Source organism: Diplotaxodon limnothrissa, linkage group LG12, assembly GCF_057381915.1.
Source record: "Diplotaxodon limnothrissa isolate DT_005_m linkage group LG12, D_limnothrissa_male_GT1.1, whole genome shotgun sequence".
Lineage (NCBI taxonomy): Eukaryota > Metazoa > Chordata > Actinopteri > Cichliformes > Cichlidae > Diplotaxodon > Diplotaxodon limnothrissa.
In genome coordinates, this window is record NC_140607.1 from 15966929 (window position 1) to 15983983 (window position 17055).

The 17055-nt window shown below is 36.0% G+C and overlaps 2 protein-coding genes across 2 annotated transcripts; one reads left to right on the plus strand and one right to left on the minus strand.

Moving 5' to 3' along the window:
• The first annotated feature begins 1751 nt into the window (after positions 1–1751).
• Positions 1752–12882, plus strand: med22 (mediator complex subunit 22). Its single transcript, XM_085368091.1, has 5 exons — positions 1752–1822; positions 2041–2194; positions 10176–10256; positions 10685–10893; positions 12515–12882. The coding sequence occupies exons 2-5, from the start codon at positions 2072–2074 to the stop codon at positions 12705–12707; spliced, it is 606 nt and encodes a 201-aa protein (XP_085224217.1). The 5' UTR covers positions 1752–1822; positions 2041–2071; the 3' UTR covers positions 12708–12882.
• Positions 12883–13217: 335 nt separating this feature from the next.
• Positions 13218–16985, minus strand: lg12h9orf78 (linkage group 12 C9orf78 homolog). Its single transcript, XM_085368092.1, has 9 exons — positions 16834–16985; positions 16615–16674; positions 16445–16496; positions 16254–16324; positions 16095–16172; positions 15717–15914; positions 15416–15552; positions 15231–15335; positions 13218–13669 (listed from the first exon to the last, which is right to left on the minus strand). Exons 1-9 carry the CDS (start codon positions 16908–16910, stop codon positions 13572–13574), a joined length of 876 nt encoding a protein of 291 aa, XP_085224218.1. The 5' UTR covers positions 16911–16985; the 3' UTR covers positions 13218–13571.
• Positions 16986–17055: the final 70 nt, after the last annotated feature.

A 17055-nucleotide genomic window follows, 5' to 3' on the forward strand; every position in this document is an offset into this window, starting at 1 on the left:
TGTCTGATTGATGACATTCCTGTTGGATTTGTTTCCGTTGCCATTCAGACGTATTTAATTGTCTTTGTTCTTTATAGAATCATGGAAGACCTATTTGGTTCCCAAAAGGGATCCAGCCTTTCTCAACCCAAAGCTTAAATTATGTTTTTCTCCTTTGCAATGTAAAATCTTTTATTTCGAAGTGTTCGGTATTTTGATATAAATGTTTACTTTTCTCATCCCAGTTTTAAACAAGACGATTGCACATAATCACTGACAGAGTGTCACGGTTCTTGAAGAATGTGTTTTGTTTGTAACACAGCTGTAAGTTTGTTTTTGTTTATTTTGTTTGTTTGAGGAGGGGGGGGGTGACCGGTGTTGTGTAAGAAACATTTGGAGTAACAGTTGATAACACTGTTGGACAGGAAAGCACTCAAAATACTTCTTATGCTGCACAGCCTGCCTTTGAAAACTGTCATGAGATACTATTAAATGAATGTAAATCAAAATTGTGTGCATGTGGTTTTTGTTTTTGTTTTTTAAATGATCGTCAAAACATTCAGTTCATGATGAAGTTGGTCCACCACGAGTTAAGTGTTATCTTTTGTACCTCTTAAATTTGATATATATAATTCTAGGTTATTAATAATATACCTCGGGCATAATGAAACATTACCTTGACCAACATAATAAGGGAGGCTAATGGGTTGGGTTTTGCTATACAATGAGGGCTTTACAATGATGACTCATTCCATACAAAAAAAAAAAATTTTTTTTGCATAAATAATAATGATCACATCTTGCCTCATAAAGATCAACTGTTTTTTTTTTCTCTCTATTGAATTAGTTATGCTGTCTTTAACAATGGTCCCCTGGGTGTTCTCATATTTGCCTACATTTTTTGCTCTTCTGGATGTAGTTCATAAGAAGGGAGAACTGTTTGTTTATGTATCTATTGGTTTATTTATTTTACCAAATGAACTAGTTGTGGTCATATGGTTAGACTATGGTTGAAGTACATTCTTCTTAAATGTAGGTCCTCCAATGCTTAGTGTGCAAAAAAGATTTATTTTCATCGGTTAGTGGACTGATTGTTGGTAAAAGAAATAAATACATTATTATATCTAAGACATACCTTGGTCATCTACAGAAATGTCCAATTTGGGATTGCACGCTGTCTTAAATTTAATTTCATTTCTATTTAAACTCCGATCACATTCTTACACAACATGTTGACTTTATGCAATCACAAAAATGGCATCTTAGATGAATTTTTAAAAGTACTTTTTGTTTTGGTTATTTATATATTTTACTCAAATACATTGCTGCTACCTTATGTCATTGGGAATTTTAAACTAATTTTAAACTGTGTATATATAAAAATAAAAAAAACCCCACCCAGCACGCCCCTGCGGGCGGTTTATCCTTCAAGCTCGGGTCCTCTACCAGAGGCCTGGGAGCTTGAGGGTCATATTCATATATATATATGTATATATATATATATGTATATATATATATATATGTATATGTATATATGTATATATATATGTATATGTATATATATATATGTATATATGTATATATATATGTATATGTATATATATATATATGTATATATGTATATATATATATATATGTATATATATATATGTATATATATATATATATATATATATATATATATATATTCATGAGAGCAATTACCGGAGGCACCGGTAGAGTGCGGTGTTACAGGGAGATACCGGATGTGAGCACACAAATTTCAAGAGAAGGAGGAGGCGCTAACGTAGGAGTTTGTTTTACATGAAAACAAAAGTGATTGTAGAATATGTGGTAAGAAACGGTATGTAACAGTAATTCAATAATCCGTACTAAAGTGTATTCGTATACAGGTACAGATGTGAAAACTGTTTGAGAGCGAGACTTCGCTTTTGTTTTGAAAGCACGCGCCTTTCGGTGCTAGCTACTTGCGTGCTCGTTGATGATGTGTTTAGCCTTTTTTGTTTTATTGTAAACTTTATCGCCTAAAGGCGCCCGCGTGTGTTATTTCGGTGTACACAGGTGACGTGAGGTGTGTGTTTACCCGGGCACGATGACTACTCAGAGAGTGCTTTCTCAGAGCAAAGAGACTCTACTGCAAAACTACAACAAGAGGCTCAAAGATGACATCCGCTCCATTATGGACAACTTTACAGAAATAGTCAAGACAGCAAAGGTAACAGACATACTGTCACCTCCCTCTTTGTGTATTTTCGTGTTTTTACTACAATCAGAGCTGCTCACAACTCATTTCGTGCCTTGTTACTCGCATTTGAACATCATAATGTGGCAAAGACGACCTGCTGAAGTTCAAAGCGAGCACCAACGAGCACTTGTGTCAAGCCAGCCTCCAATTCGAGACTTGCAGTCAAGCCAGCCTCCAGTTGATTTTACGTTCCCTGTGTATTCAAAGTATTACGGGAATGGATGTGGAAACCGGATTTCAAAATAAAAGCCAACTTCGAGTGAATTAACAGATATGTTAAGAACATAATAACATATAATTTAGGCTTTTTTTTTTTTTTTAGAAACTCTAATGTTACATCTACATGACACAGCCTTGTACCCTAATTGTGCCCTGTCACTATCAAGGCCATCTTATTTTGGATTTCAAAGTAAAAGCCCTGTGAATCTTCATTTTTGAACTACTCTTTCAATGAATTCATAATGCTCTTAAAAGCAAAAGTCGTATTTCCAAATACTATTTGAACTTTGTATCAACACTTTCCAACCGCAGTCTTTTTCAATTTATTTTTATATCAAATAAATTCTTTCTGATTTTGCTTTTCATAGTAATGGCCCTTTGAAATTGCCGATATTTGACTTAATCTCCTAACGATTCAAAATGCTCTAAAATGAAAAATTCTTGTTTCCACAGGGTAATTCCACTTTAGATCAACAGTATACAACCCCGCAGTGATACCATATCAATATCAAGTCATTCTGATTTTGCTTTCAAAAATAAAAGCCTTTTCAAATTGTCCATAATTGACCTACCTTTCAGTGATTTCAAAATGCTCTAAAATGGAAAATTCCTGTTTCCACAGGGTAATTCCACTTTAGATCAACAGTATACAACCTCACGATGTTACCATATCAATATCAAGACATTCTGATTTTGCTTTCAAAAATAAAAGCCCTTTCAAATTGTCCATAATTGACCTAACTTTCAGTGATTTCAAAATGCTCTAAAATGAAAAATTCCTGTTTCCACAGGGTAATTCCACCTTAGATCAACAGTATACAACCCCACGGTGATACCATATCAATATCAAGTCATTCTGATTTTGCTCTCAAAAATAAAAGCCTTTTCAAATTGTCCATAATTGACCTAACTTTCAGTGATTTCAAAATGCTCTTAAATAGAATTTTGCTGTTTCCACAGGGTAATTCCACCTTAGATCAACAGTATACAACCCCACAGTGACACCATATCAATATCAAGTCATTCTGATTATGCCTTCCAAAATAAAAGACTTTTCAAATTGTCCATAGTTGACCTACCTTTCAGTGATTTCAAAATGCTCTAAAATGGAAAATTCCTGTTTCCACAGGGTAATTCCACTTTAGATCAACAGTATACAACCCCACGGTGATACCATATCAATATCAAGTCATTCTGATTTTGCTCTCAAAAATAAAAGCCTTTTCAAATTGTCCATAATTGACCTAACTTTCAGTGATTTCAAAATGCTCTTAAATAGAATTTTGCTGTTTCCACAGGGTAATTCCACTTTAGATCAACAGTATACAACCTCACAGTGATACCATATCAATATCAAGACATTCTGATTTTGCTTTCAAAAATAAAAGCCCTTTCAAATTGTCCATAATTGACCTAACTTTCAGTGATTTCAAAATGCTCTAAAATGAAAAATTCCTGTTTCCACAGGGTAATTCCACTTTAGATCAACAGTATACAACCCCACGGTGATACCATATCAATATCAAGTCATTCTGATTTTGCTCTCAAAAATAAAAGCCTTTTCAAATTGTCCATAATTGACCTAACTTTCAGTGATTTCAAAATGCTCTTAAATAGAATTTTGCTGTTTCCACAGGGTAATTCCACCTTAGATCAACAGTATACAACCCCACAGTGACACCATATCAATATCAAGTCATTCTGATTATGCCTTCCAAAATAAAAGACTTTTCAAATTGTCCATAGTTGACCTACCTTTCAGTGATTTCAAAATGCTCTAAAATGGAAAATTCCTGTTTCCACAGGGTAATTCCACTTTAGATCAACAGTATACAACCCCACGGTGATACCATATCAATATCAAGTCATTCTGATTTTGCTCTCAAAAATAAAAGCCTTTTCAAATTGTCCATAATTGACCTAACTTTCAGTGATTTCAAAATGCTCTTAAATAGAATTTTGCTGTTTCCACAGGGTAATTCCACTTTAGATCAACAGTATACAACCTCACAGTGATACCATATCAATATCAAGACATTCTGATTTTGCTTTCAAAAATAAAAGCCCTTTCAAATTGTCCACAATTGACCTAACTTTCAGTGATTTCAAAATGCTCTAAAATGGAAAATTCCTGTTTCCACAGGATAATTCCACTCTGTATTTACAGTATACAGCCCCACAGTGATACCATATCAATATCAAGTCATTCTGATTTTGCTTTCAAAAATAAAAGCCTTTTCAAATTGTCCATAATTGACCTAACTTTCAGTTATTTCAAAATGCTCTAAAATGAAAAATTCTTGTTTCCACAGGGTAATTCCACCTTAGATCAACAGTATACAACCCCACAGTGACACCATATCAATATCAAGTCATTCTGATTATGCCTTCCAAAATAAAAGACTTTTCAAATTGTCCATAATTGACCTAACTTTCAGTGATTTCAAAATGCTCTAAAATGAAAAATTCTTGTTTCCACAGGGTAATTCCACTTTAGATCAATAGTATACAACCTCACAGTGATACCATATCAATATCAAGTCATTCTGATTTTGCTTTCAAAAATAAAAGCCCTTTCAAATTGTCCACAATTGACCTAACTTTCAGTGATTTCAAAATGCTCTAAAATAGAATTTTGCTGTTTCCACAGGGTAATTCCACTTTAGATCAACAGTATACAACCTCACAGTGATACCATATCAATATCAAGTCATTCTGATTTTGCTTTTCATAGTAATGGCCCTTTGAAATTGCCGATATTTGACTTAATCTTCTAACGATTCAAAATGCTCTAAAATGAAAAATTCTTGTTTCCACAGGGTAATTCCACCTTAGATCAACAGTATACAGCCCCACAGTGATACCATATCAATATCAAGTCATTCTGATTTTGTTTTCAAAAATAAAAGCCCTTTCAAATTGTCCACAATTGACCTAACTTTCAGTGATTTCAAAATGCTCTAAAATGGAAAATTCCTGTTTCCACAGGATAATTCCACTCTGTATTTACAGTATAAAGCCCCACAGTGATACCATATCAATATCAAGTCATTCTGATTTTGCTTTCAAAAATAAAAGCCTTTTCAAATTGTCCATAATTGACCTACCTTTCAGTGATTTCAAAATGCTCTAAAATGGAAAATTCCTGTTTCCACAGGGTAATTCCACTTTAGATCAACAGTATACAACCCCACAGTGACACCATATCAATATCAAGTCATTCTGATTATGCCTTCCAAAATAAAAGACTTTTCAAATTGTCCATAATTGACCTAACTTTCAGTGATTTCAAAATGCTCTAAAATGAAAAATTCTTGTTTCCACAGGGTAATTTCACTTTAGGTCAACAGTATACAACCTCACGATGTTACCATATCAATATCAAGTCATTCTGATTATGCCTTCCAAAATAAAAGACTTTTCAAATTGCCAAGATACGACCTACTCTTTTAAAGATTTCAAAATGCTCTAAAAGTGAAAATTGCTGTTTCCACAGGATAATTTCACTTTAGGTCAACAGTATACAACCTGACGATGTTACCACATCAATATCAAGTCATTCTGATTTTGCTTTCAAAAATAAAAGCATTTTCAAAATGCCCATATCTGACTTGATCCTGGAACAATTTCAAAATGCTCTAAAATGGAAAATTCCTGTTTCCACTCAATTGATTATGACAGAATTGAATCATAAAGATGATGTAAAAGGAAGCTGAAATTGCCACTAGGTTGTAATTGATAGTACGTTTATATTTTAAGTCTGTGGAAAGATGTCATGGTTGGTTTGCAAGCTGTTTTGTAATTTCTTTATTTAGAATGACATCTTTCCACAGACTTAAAATATAAACGTACTATCAATTACAACCTAGTGGCAATTTCAGCTTCCTTTTACATCATCTTTATGATTCAATTCTGTCATAATCAATTGAGTCTGATTTTGCTTTTCAAAATGAAAACCCAATATGTGTTGAAACAGCAATTTTCATTTTTAAAACATTCTGAAATAATTGAAAGAGTATATCACATATGGACAAATTCGACGGGCCATTAATTTGAAAGGCAAAATCAGACCAACATGAAATTTACATGGTTTTACTGTCGGGTTGGATACTGTTGATCTAAAGTGGAATTATCCTGTGGAAACAGCATCTTTCAATTTAAGAGCATTTTGAAATCGTTAAACGAGTAGGTCGTCTATGGGCAATTTGAAAATACTTTTATTTTGGAAGGCAAAATCAGAGTGACTTGATCTTAACATCGTATCTCTGTGGGGTTGTATACTGTTGATTTAAAGTGAAATTATTCTGTGGAAACAGAAAATTTCCTTTTTAGAGCATTCCGAAATCACTGAAAGTTAGGTAAGTTATTGGCATTTTCAACAGGCCATTATTTTGGAAGGCAAAATCAGAATGACTTGAAATTGAAGTAGTACCATGGTGTGGATGTACACTTTTGATCTAACATGGATTCATCCTGTGGAAAGAGCAAGTTTCATTTTTAGAGCGTTCTGAATTCTTTAAAAGAGTAGGTCGTATATCGGCAATTTGAAAAGTCTTTTATTTTGGAAGGCAACATCAGACTGATTTGATATTGATATGGTATCACTGTGGGGTTGGATACTATTGATCTAAAGTGGAATTATGCTGTGGAAACAGCAATTTTCCATCTTAGAGCATTTTGAATTCGCTCCAAGAGTAAGTCATATATGGGCAAATTGAAAAAGCTTTTATTTTGAAAAGCAAAATCAGACTGACTTGAAATTGACATGGTAACATCATGAGGTTGTATACTGTTGATTTAAAGTGAAATTATTCTGTGGAAACAGAAAATTTCCTTTTTAGAGCATTCCGAAATCACTGAAAGTTAGGTAAATTATGGGCATTTTCAACAGGCCATTATTTTGGAAGGCATAATCAGAATTACTTGAAATTGATATGGTAACATCGTGAGGTTGTATACTGTTGACCTAAAGTGAAATTATCCTGTGGAAACAGCAATTTTCACTTTTAGAGCATTTTGAAATCTTTAAAAGAGTAGGTCGTATCTTGGCAATTTGAAAAGTCTTTTATTTTGGAAGGCATAATCAGAATGACTTGATATTGATATGGTATCACCGTGGGGTTGTATACTGTTGATCTAAAGTGGAATTACCCTGTGGAAACAGGAATTTTCCATTTTAGAGCATTTTGAAATCACTGAAAGGTAGGTCAACTATGGACAATTTGAAAAGTCTTTTATTTTGGAAGGCATAATCAGAATGACTTGATATTGATATGGTGTCACTGTGGGGTTGTATACTGTTGATCTAAGGTGGAATTACCCTGTGGAAACAGGAATTTTTCATTTTAGAGCATTTTGAAATCACTGAAAGTTAGGTCAATTATGGACAATTTGAAAGGGCTTTTATTTTTGAAAGCAAAATCAGAATGTCTTGATATTGATATGGTAACATCGTGAGGTTGTATACTGTTGATCTAAAGTGGAATTACCCTGTGGAAACAGGAATTTTCCATTTTAGAGCATTTTGAAATCACTGAAAGGTAGGTCAATTATGGACAATTTGAAAAGGCTTTAATTTTTGAAAGCAAAATCAGAATGACTTGATATTGATATGGTATCACTGTGAGGTTGTATACTGATGATCTAAAGTGGAATTACCCTGTGGAAACAGCAAAATTCTATTTAAGAGCATTTTGAAATCACTGAAAGTTAGGTCAATTATGGACAATTTGAAAAGTCTTTTATTTTGGAAGGCATAATCAGAATGACTTGATATTGATATGGTGTCACTGTGGGGTTGTATACTGTTGATCTAAGGTGGAATTATCCTGTGGAAATAGGAATTTTCCATTTTACAGCATTTTGAAATCACTGAAAGTTAGGTCAATTATGGACAATTTGAAAAGGCTTTTATTTTGGAAGGCATAATCAGAATGACTTGATATTGATATGGTGTCACTGTGGGGTTGTATACTGTTGATCTAAGGTGGAATTACCCTGTGGAAACAAGAATTTTTCATTTTAGAGCATTTTGAAATCACTGAAAGGTAGGTCAATTATGGACAATTTGAAAAGGCTTTTATTTTTGAAAGCAAAATCAGAATGACTTGATATTGATATGGTATCACTGTGAGATTGTATACTGTTGATCTAAAGTGGAATTACCCTGTGGAAACAGCAAAATTCTATTTAAGAGCATTTTGAAATCACTGAAAGTTAGGTCAATTATGGACAATTTGAAAAGGCTTTTATTTTTTAAAGCAAAATCAGAATGTCTTGATATTGATATGGTAACATCGTGAGGTTGTATACTGTTGATCTAAGGTGGAATTACCCTGTGGAAACAGGAATTTTCCATTTTAGAGCATTTTGAAATCACTGGAAGTTAGGTCAATTATGGACAATTTGAAAGGGCTTTTATTTTTGAAAGCAAAATCAGAATGACTTGATATTGATGTGGTAACATCGTGAGGTTGTATACTGTTGATCTAAAGTGGAATTACCCTGTGGAAACAGGAATTTTCCATTTTAGAGCATTTTGAAATCACTGGAAGTTAGGTCAATTATGGACAATTTGAAAGGGCTTTTATTTTTGAAAGCAAAATCAGAATGACTTGATATTGATATGGTATCACTGTGGGGTTGTATACTGTTGATCTAAAGTGGAATTACCCTGTGGAAACAGGAATTTTCCATTTTAGAGCATTTTGAATCGTTAGGAGATTAAGTCAAATATCGGCAATTTCAAAGGGCCATTACTATGAAAAGCAAAATCAGAAAGAATTTATTTGATATGGTATTACTGTGAAAAAGACTGCGGTTGGAAAGTGTTGATACAAAGTTCAAATAGTATTTGGAAATACGACTTTTGCTTTTAAGAGCATTATGAATTCATTGAAAGAGTAGTTCAAAAATGAAGATTCACAGGGCTTTTACTTTGAAATCCAAAATAAGATGGCCTTGACAGGGCACAATTAGGGTACAAGGCTGTGTCATGTAGATGTAACATTAGAGTTTCTAAAAAAAAAAAAAAAAAGCCTAAATTATATGTTATTATGTTCTTAACATATCTGTTAATTCACTCGAAGTTGGCTTTTATTTTGAAATCTGGTTTCCACATCCATTCCCGTAATACTTTGAAAACACAGGGAACGTAAAATCAACTGGAGGCTGGCTTGACTGCAAGTCTCGAATTGGAGGCTGGCTTGACACCAGTCAACGAGCGCCAGTTCTCTGTGTGAAGGTGCAGTGTTAATGCCTGAAGAATGGCCAGAATATTTTAGGCTAATAGGAAGGCACTGGTAATTAAAATAACCAGTCCCTACAGTCGAGGTATGCAGAAGAGCTACAGCAGCAGAAAGTCGCACTGGACGGAACTGCTGTCAGCTAAGAGCAAGAAACTGAGGCTACAGTTTGTACATATTCACCAAAACTGGACAACAGACGATTGTACAAACATTGCCTGGTCGGACTCTCGATTTCTGCCATGACATTTGGATGGTACGGTCAGAAGTTGGTGTAAACAACATGAAAGCATGGATCCATCCTGGTGCTGGTGGTGTAATGGTGTGGAGAATATTTTTTCTTTCCACACTTTACGTCCCTTAGTACCAGCTTAGTGTTGTTTAAATGTCACTTATTGGTTTCAAATTGGTTTACATTGATTAAGTGGACCAAATACAACACACCATTATGACGAGTATAATATTCTACCACTTATCTCTTTGTCCAGATTGAGGATGAGACACAGGTATCCCGACCTACTCAGGCAGAGCAGGACCATTATGAGATGCATGTCAGAGCAGCCAACATTGTAAGTACTGCAGAAAACGCCTGACAACACACTCGTATGCAACATATTCAGGGCTTTATTGTTATTTATTTCTGTTACCTGTGGGGAAGAAAAAATCCAAAGCTGGTTACATCTGTTTCCAAGAAAGACTCCTTTGAATGAAAGGTTAACATATTATCCATGTAATTTATCATATTACTGTAAACATGTTGATGTGTGCACTAGCACTAGTCGAAGAGTCACATCTGGGGCTGCACTTTACTGTTGCAGTATCCTTTGTATTGAAATGTTGTAGTTTGTATGTAACTGACAGACGCATTACAGCCCTGTGAATGAATCGGTTTCTACACTTAGCGAAAAATCTTTTCTGTGCAGAAATTGACATTTTAACAAGTCATCACTATGATCATTTTCAAACCTGCTTCCCCTCTTCTATGTTTCTGTGCCAGGTACGTGCCGGCGAGTCCCTCATGAAGCTGGTCTCTGACCTGAAGCAGTTCCTAATTCTGAACGACTTCCCCTCCGTGAACGACGCCATCAGCCTGCAGAACCAGCAGCTCCGCTCGCTACAGGAAGAGTGCGACAAGAAGCTCATGTCACTCCGTGACGAGATTGCCATCGACCTGTATGAGCTAGAGGAAGAATATTACTCCTCCAGGTATAAATAGGCTCATACTTGCCCCCATCCCTCATCCCATTGCGCCTCTGTCGTCCCATTCCCAGCACCGCTGTTTCACATTTCACCATTTACACTGAGCCCTGGGAAGGGCTTGTGACAGTGTCTAAACTGAGCCTTTCATCAAAATTGTTATAGGTCTTTGTAATGAACCTCATCTCACCACAAGTGCCTTTACATTGTTACTATTTAGTGCGTGCCTTGACCTTTTTAAAAGAAATCATTATAAGAGATGATTAGAGGGAGGTCTTCAGTCTTAAAGTGGCATGCCCTTAAATATCAGCACTTTGGAACCAAAAACAGTAGATTTACTGATTTTACTTCTAATGGTTAGTGCTAGATCAAATCAACTAGAAGAGACACTATAGTCTGCTGTGATTAGTTGTTTCATGGATAGGTGACTGATGAAGCTCTTGGAAAAGATCTTGTTCATATTTTCATTGTCCCTTGTGATTAGTAGGCAGTCTGATTTAAAAACTACCCAATCACAGCAGAGCAACTAGTCACTGCCTAGGAACTAGTCTGCAGCGTCTGATGGCCTAGAGCAGGGGTGGGGGAACTCCACGCCTCAAGGGCTGGTGTCCTGCAGGTTTTAGATGTGCCCTTGATCCAAACAGAGCTGATATAGCCCTTGAGGCCTGGAGTTCCCCTCGCCTGGCCTAGAGAGATGTTTACCCAACATTATCTGGTAGACAGGAGAGATTCAGCATTTATAAATCTTAGTATTGAGAACTCCTTGTTCATTTATAGTAATAGAAAAAAATGAAAAGAATGAACAAAGTTTATTAAAAATCTATCATTTAAAGCACTTGATTTGCTGTTGTATCCATCGATGAATTGTTGAAATTTGCTGGGTGCTACAAAGAACACGTATATACATCTAAAGTCCTAAAGCTATATGGATTTATAGATATTTTTTTTCTGTGTGTAAAAGTATCATTTTAATCAATTTAAGATTATTTATATGTAGTATTTAAGTCAAATAAAGTTGTGATGGCCTTTTGTGTTATATTTTAAGGATGGTCTGTGCAGTTAAACACACACGTTTGCTGGTATTTATTTAGAGTTTCCACAATAATGTTTTTCATTCCGTCCCTAAAATCTAAAAGGTGTAACCTTAACATCAGTGTCAGCCACAGTCGCACGGTGCAGTTGTACATGTTTACCAGGTTTTGCCCGCTGTTCCTAGAGACCCAGGATGATTAAGAAATAAAGTAGAGACAAAATGTTGAAGTAGTTTGTCTTGTTTTCTGTGATCAAGTGTTAAGAGGTGTCTCTGAGCTCTGTTTGCATCATGCCAAATTGGGGTCTGCCATTCTCGGTGCACTTGCTCTGCTTTTCTGATCCATCAGCACTTGTTCTCACCCTTCTGCTGAGCTTAATCAACAGTCATCCCTCTAAATAGTAACACATGAATAAATTGCTGTTTTATGTTTAAGTTGTTTCTGGTGCTTCTGCATAACCTCTGTGCTTCTATCAAATGTGCTTTCACGTGCTCCTCTCTGAGTTGGTTGTGCTTGTTTCTGACCTGCTGCTCTCGTCTGCTCCTCTCTTTCTGTGCTGCACTGATTCTTTGCCTCCTGCTGGTTTCTGCTCTGCACAGCTACAGTCAGTGGGACAGCACTGACCTGCCTCTGTGCGAGGCCTACCGCCGTCGAGACAGTTGGGCCTCCGCGAACAGCAGCAACAGTTCTACGCACGGGGAGCGCGAGGACGTGGACGGGCCTCCATCTCAGGAGACGAACCCCCAGCACCACCTTAACGGACACGGGACCGCCTCCGTAGAGAAACCGTGAGGAGGAAAGGGGGACACCTGTCGGTTTGCTTTTGCCCAGTTTGGATCAGTTATAGCTTGTGAACCGTTGTTTGACTTGCTACTTTTTTGTATCGAGGACTTTAAAACTGGACTTAAACTTTGCAATGAATGGTTTCTTTTGGATTAACACATCACAAAAATAAGAGACTGTTGTATTAAACCACCTAAAATGCTTGTGTTGAGTGGTAGGCTCTTAAGTGCAACTGCTGCTTTCCAAGATCTGCATCAAGCCTAGTTACAAACTAGAAGATATATTTGATAAAGAACTCCACTGTAAAAAGTCTAGACTTGAATCACGTTCAGTAAAAGAAAATGAAGACAACTTTAAACTCACCTTTGAAACTCAAGTACTTTTTTATATTCCTGTGTTAGACTTTGCATTAAATGTATTTTATTTTTTTTAAGAATGGCATTGGTTTACTTTTGTCTGTTTAATTTAACTGCACATCAGATTAAATCAAATATTACAATATTTTTGGTTCTTTTTTTTTTATTTATTTTTCTGAAATCTTTAAACACAAATCTACAGCTAAACATGTAACAGTGGACACTTAAAAAGGGAAAAGTCACCGATTTAAAAAAATAAAAATAAATCCTGACCAGTTTAAGACCAGAATCTGCATCCTTAACATATTCCTGTCTTTTAAACTTAAGACAATCCTGAGCAAAAGAAATCATCTGAGACATTAACAACTGTGCTGTATACAGACAAACAGCAGGAGCTATATACAATAATTACACGGTGTGGCCCTGATGTTAGAGCTATGCCATCAAAAGCCGTTTGGGATCCTCAAATGATTTATGGTCCAATCTTGAGTTTAAAATGGTTTTATATATATCCACATCAATATCGTCGATTCATCTTCTTGAACTTCTCATAGTGGTAGTCATCTGTAGCCTTCTCATTGTTTGGACGTTTGCGGTAGTTTGGTGGTGACGGAGCTGTGGATGAACAAATAAGTTAGAAATCAGATTAAAGGTTTCAAAAAGATTTTCAATAAATCCCCACACAGACACACAAGCAAATGGGGGATACCATTGAAAGTAAATTAAATGCAATGATTGTAATACAGTTTGTATCTAGCTTGGATAAAAAGAAGAAAATCCTGAAACTGAGAAATATTTTTGGAAATGCACAAGTGACAGTGACTTAAAACAAGAGTTTCACATTCTGAAAGGTCTGGCCCACAGGACAGTTTTCCACTTCAACTTAGACTTTATTCAATTTTGAGTTGGCAATGTTTTTGAAGTGTTTGAGTCTATGCAGTCATTCCTACTACAGATTCATGCCTGTTTTTAATTTACTGCTTCATGAGGGTCTCAAGGTCACAGCCATCTCCCTTCGTGTGCAGAGATTTCTCTTGATTCTGTGAAATTATTGTCATTATGAGTAGAGATGGCACGATACCACTTTTTAATGTCCGATTCGATATCATAAATTTGGATATCTGCCGATACCGATATGAATGCGATACAGTGTATTTTGTAATCAATAAAACTTTTTTATAAATATCTTGCTGTATTTTGTATAAGTTCATACTCAAGTTTGAAAAAAAGACACTGAAGCTATTCTGCTATACCTGTATGCAAAAAATACACTCCACCCAAAACATTTTATAGTTCAGCAACACTGATCAATCTAATAAATTTAAACCAACACCATCCTCCCTATTCTGGTATTTTAAAGAGTACTTACCTACCTAATTACTAGGGTTGCCAACTCCCAGCAAAAATATTAGGGAACCACCCCCCCCTCCCTTAATCGATGTAATCAACTTTAATTTAATGCAAGTGTAAAACAAATGCACAATAATCAATTATTTTTCTACAATATTTAAATAGATTCAACATCTTTCTTCAACAGAATTGCAGACTGCACAGATGGTACCTTCCCAAAGGAAAAAGGACTATAGCTTACTAGGGTGTATATTAGACCTAATAGTTACTATATACAATAATGGATTTCTATACATTTAATCAGGTGACCACTTTTGTTGTAAGATTCAGATAATTATTTATTCAAAGTTTTTAAATGACATAAAGAAAAATATTTATTTGCGCCCCCCCTTTCCTTGTTAATGCCCAACATGGCCCCCGACAGGTCTCGCAGACAATAGCCGCTCTATCACGTGACATATACTGCTCCGACGCACCGAGCTGGGTTACGCCAAGTAGCGCGTTTTGTGAGGTGATTTTATGATACTTCGGATCGGATTACATTTTTTATTTCTGTCCGATATCTGATCCAGTAATTTAGGTCAGTATCGGACCGATACGTAATATCGGATCGGTCCATCTCTAATTATGAGATGATAAAATCTCCAAATTGCTAAGATAATTTTCAGAAAACTTGACCTCTGACCTTGATCTCAAAGTCACAAAGCCGAGTGTCCATACTGCCTGCTCGCCGGGGTGATTCCACCCACCCATTTTCTTTTGTTTATCCAACTGTTATAGAACTATTTCTGTGTACTGAGCAGTGAGCGTATCTGTAGTCTCTTACCCTCTGGACCTGGTTTCTCTGTGTCGCCCACACGCAGCGGTCTTGCTTTGGGTTCTTCTTTGTGTCTGTGGTGTCTCTGCGGTGCATTTGCATCCTCATGATAGACTGAAAGAAAAAGTCAGCTTGATCAGTATAATCCGCTTTAATTTAGGTGTGGAATATCTCGCTCTCTTCAGATTACTTACATCGATTGTGTTGGACGTAGTTAACAGCGATGTTCGTGGGTACAAATGATGTGCCGTGGTCTTTTTTCTTGTTTCTTTGTTCTGCCAAAAGCTTTGCTTTTGCCTCCTCTGTCTGGATAATGTTCTTTATCTTTGCACTAGAAAAGAAATTACATACACAAGTTGCATTAGTAAAGCTACAAGTAAAAAGCAGCATTCGTTCATGCCATATCTCATGCAAAAATGCAGTTTTAGTCAAAAGACTCCTCTTGCTGAGTCTAAAATAAGTGTAGATGATTACTAGAATATTCTCGGTACATACTCAATGCCGAGATCAACTTCAGGGATGCCACTCAGCATCTGATTAGACAACATCTCCTCTGTCTTCTTGGCAGAATTGACTCGGATGTTCTCGGGCAGCTCGTACAGGTGGTCCTCTGGATTCTTCACTTTAACTTTATGCTCCTCAGCCTCCACCAGGCCCTTCTTCTTTTTTAGTTCCGTCTCAATATATTTCATCCTGTGAGGATAAATTTATGATAAAACCATGTTGTAAACAAGTGTGAGGGTATCTTGAATTGTGTCCTAAATGTTGGGGATTTGAAATGTCTCTTCTAAGTAATTTGTGCTATATCTAACTAAAGTGGAGGGAAAAGAATCAGACATTGGGACAACAAAAAAGAAAAAAAAGCACACATACATATCTGCATCCTCGTCTCTTCTGTTTGTCTCGGCTGAAAAAGACGTCCCCAGGTTGAGGTCTGTCTCATCTTCTGTCCTGAATACATAACATGAAATGATGACATATCAATGCACAGCTTAGAGCAATTATGCTAAAAATAGTTAAAAACTCACTTACATGTCTCTATTCCGGTCTTTCACTTTCTTCATGTCAACAATTCCCCCAGTCTTCAGTTTAAATGGGTCATTCTGTGCGGAATAATCAAATAATGTTAATAAACGTAAGTTCAAAAAACAAAACACCTTGGTTAATGAAGCTATATTACAATTTAAAATATATATATATATTTTACAAAACTGACTACCTACCTCAATTTCAGCCTCTGGTGGAAGTTTTTCTCCAACCAACAAGGCGGTCACACTAAATAAAAGAAATATTTAAAAAAAACTGTGATTGTAACTGCTCAAACCACAGACTGTAAAACTTCATGTAAAGTAACAGGATGAAACGTGTTCGTGGTTTGATTTATTTACGTTACCTGATTCCGGTCTGTCGTTTGCGCAAACTCTGTAGCTCTTTAGCCTCTTCCAACTTATGTCTAAACATCCATGAAACACAAACGATTGCAAACACATTACCTGGGCAGCTTGTATGAAATGCGACCACAAACTATCTGCGTTTAGCGATTAGCATTAGCATGCATAGCATTACTCTAAAGGGCTTTTTTTTATTCCTGTGGTTAAACGGATGGCTCTACCTGACTTCTTCGGTGGTCTCATCCTCTTCCACATCGGACGAGTCCCTTCTCCTTCTAAAGTTTTTGCCACACGGCATATTTTTAGATACAACACAAAATTATTTCAGAGTTTTCTAGAAGCTGGACTTGAGTGTAGCTGCTGCTGGAATAAGAGGGGGGACGAACAAATGTACAATAATAGTGCGTCACGTCCCCTTATTTACCGCGCCACTTCCGTCGTGT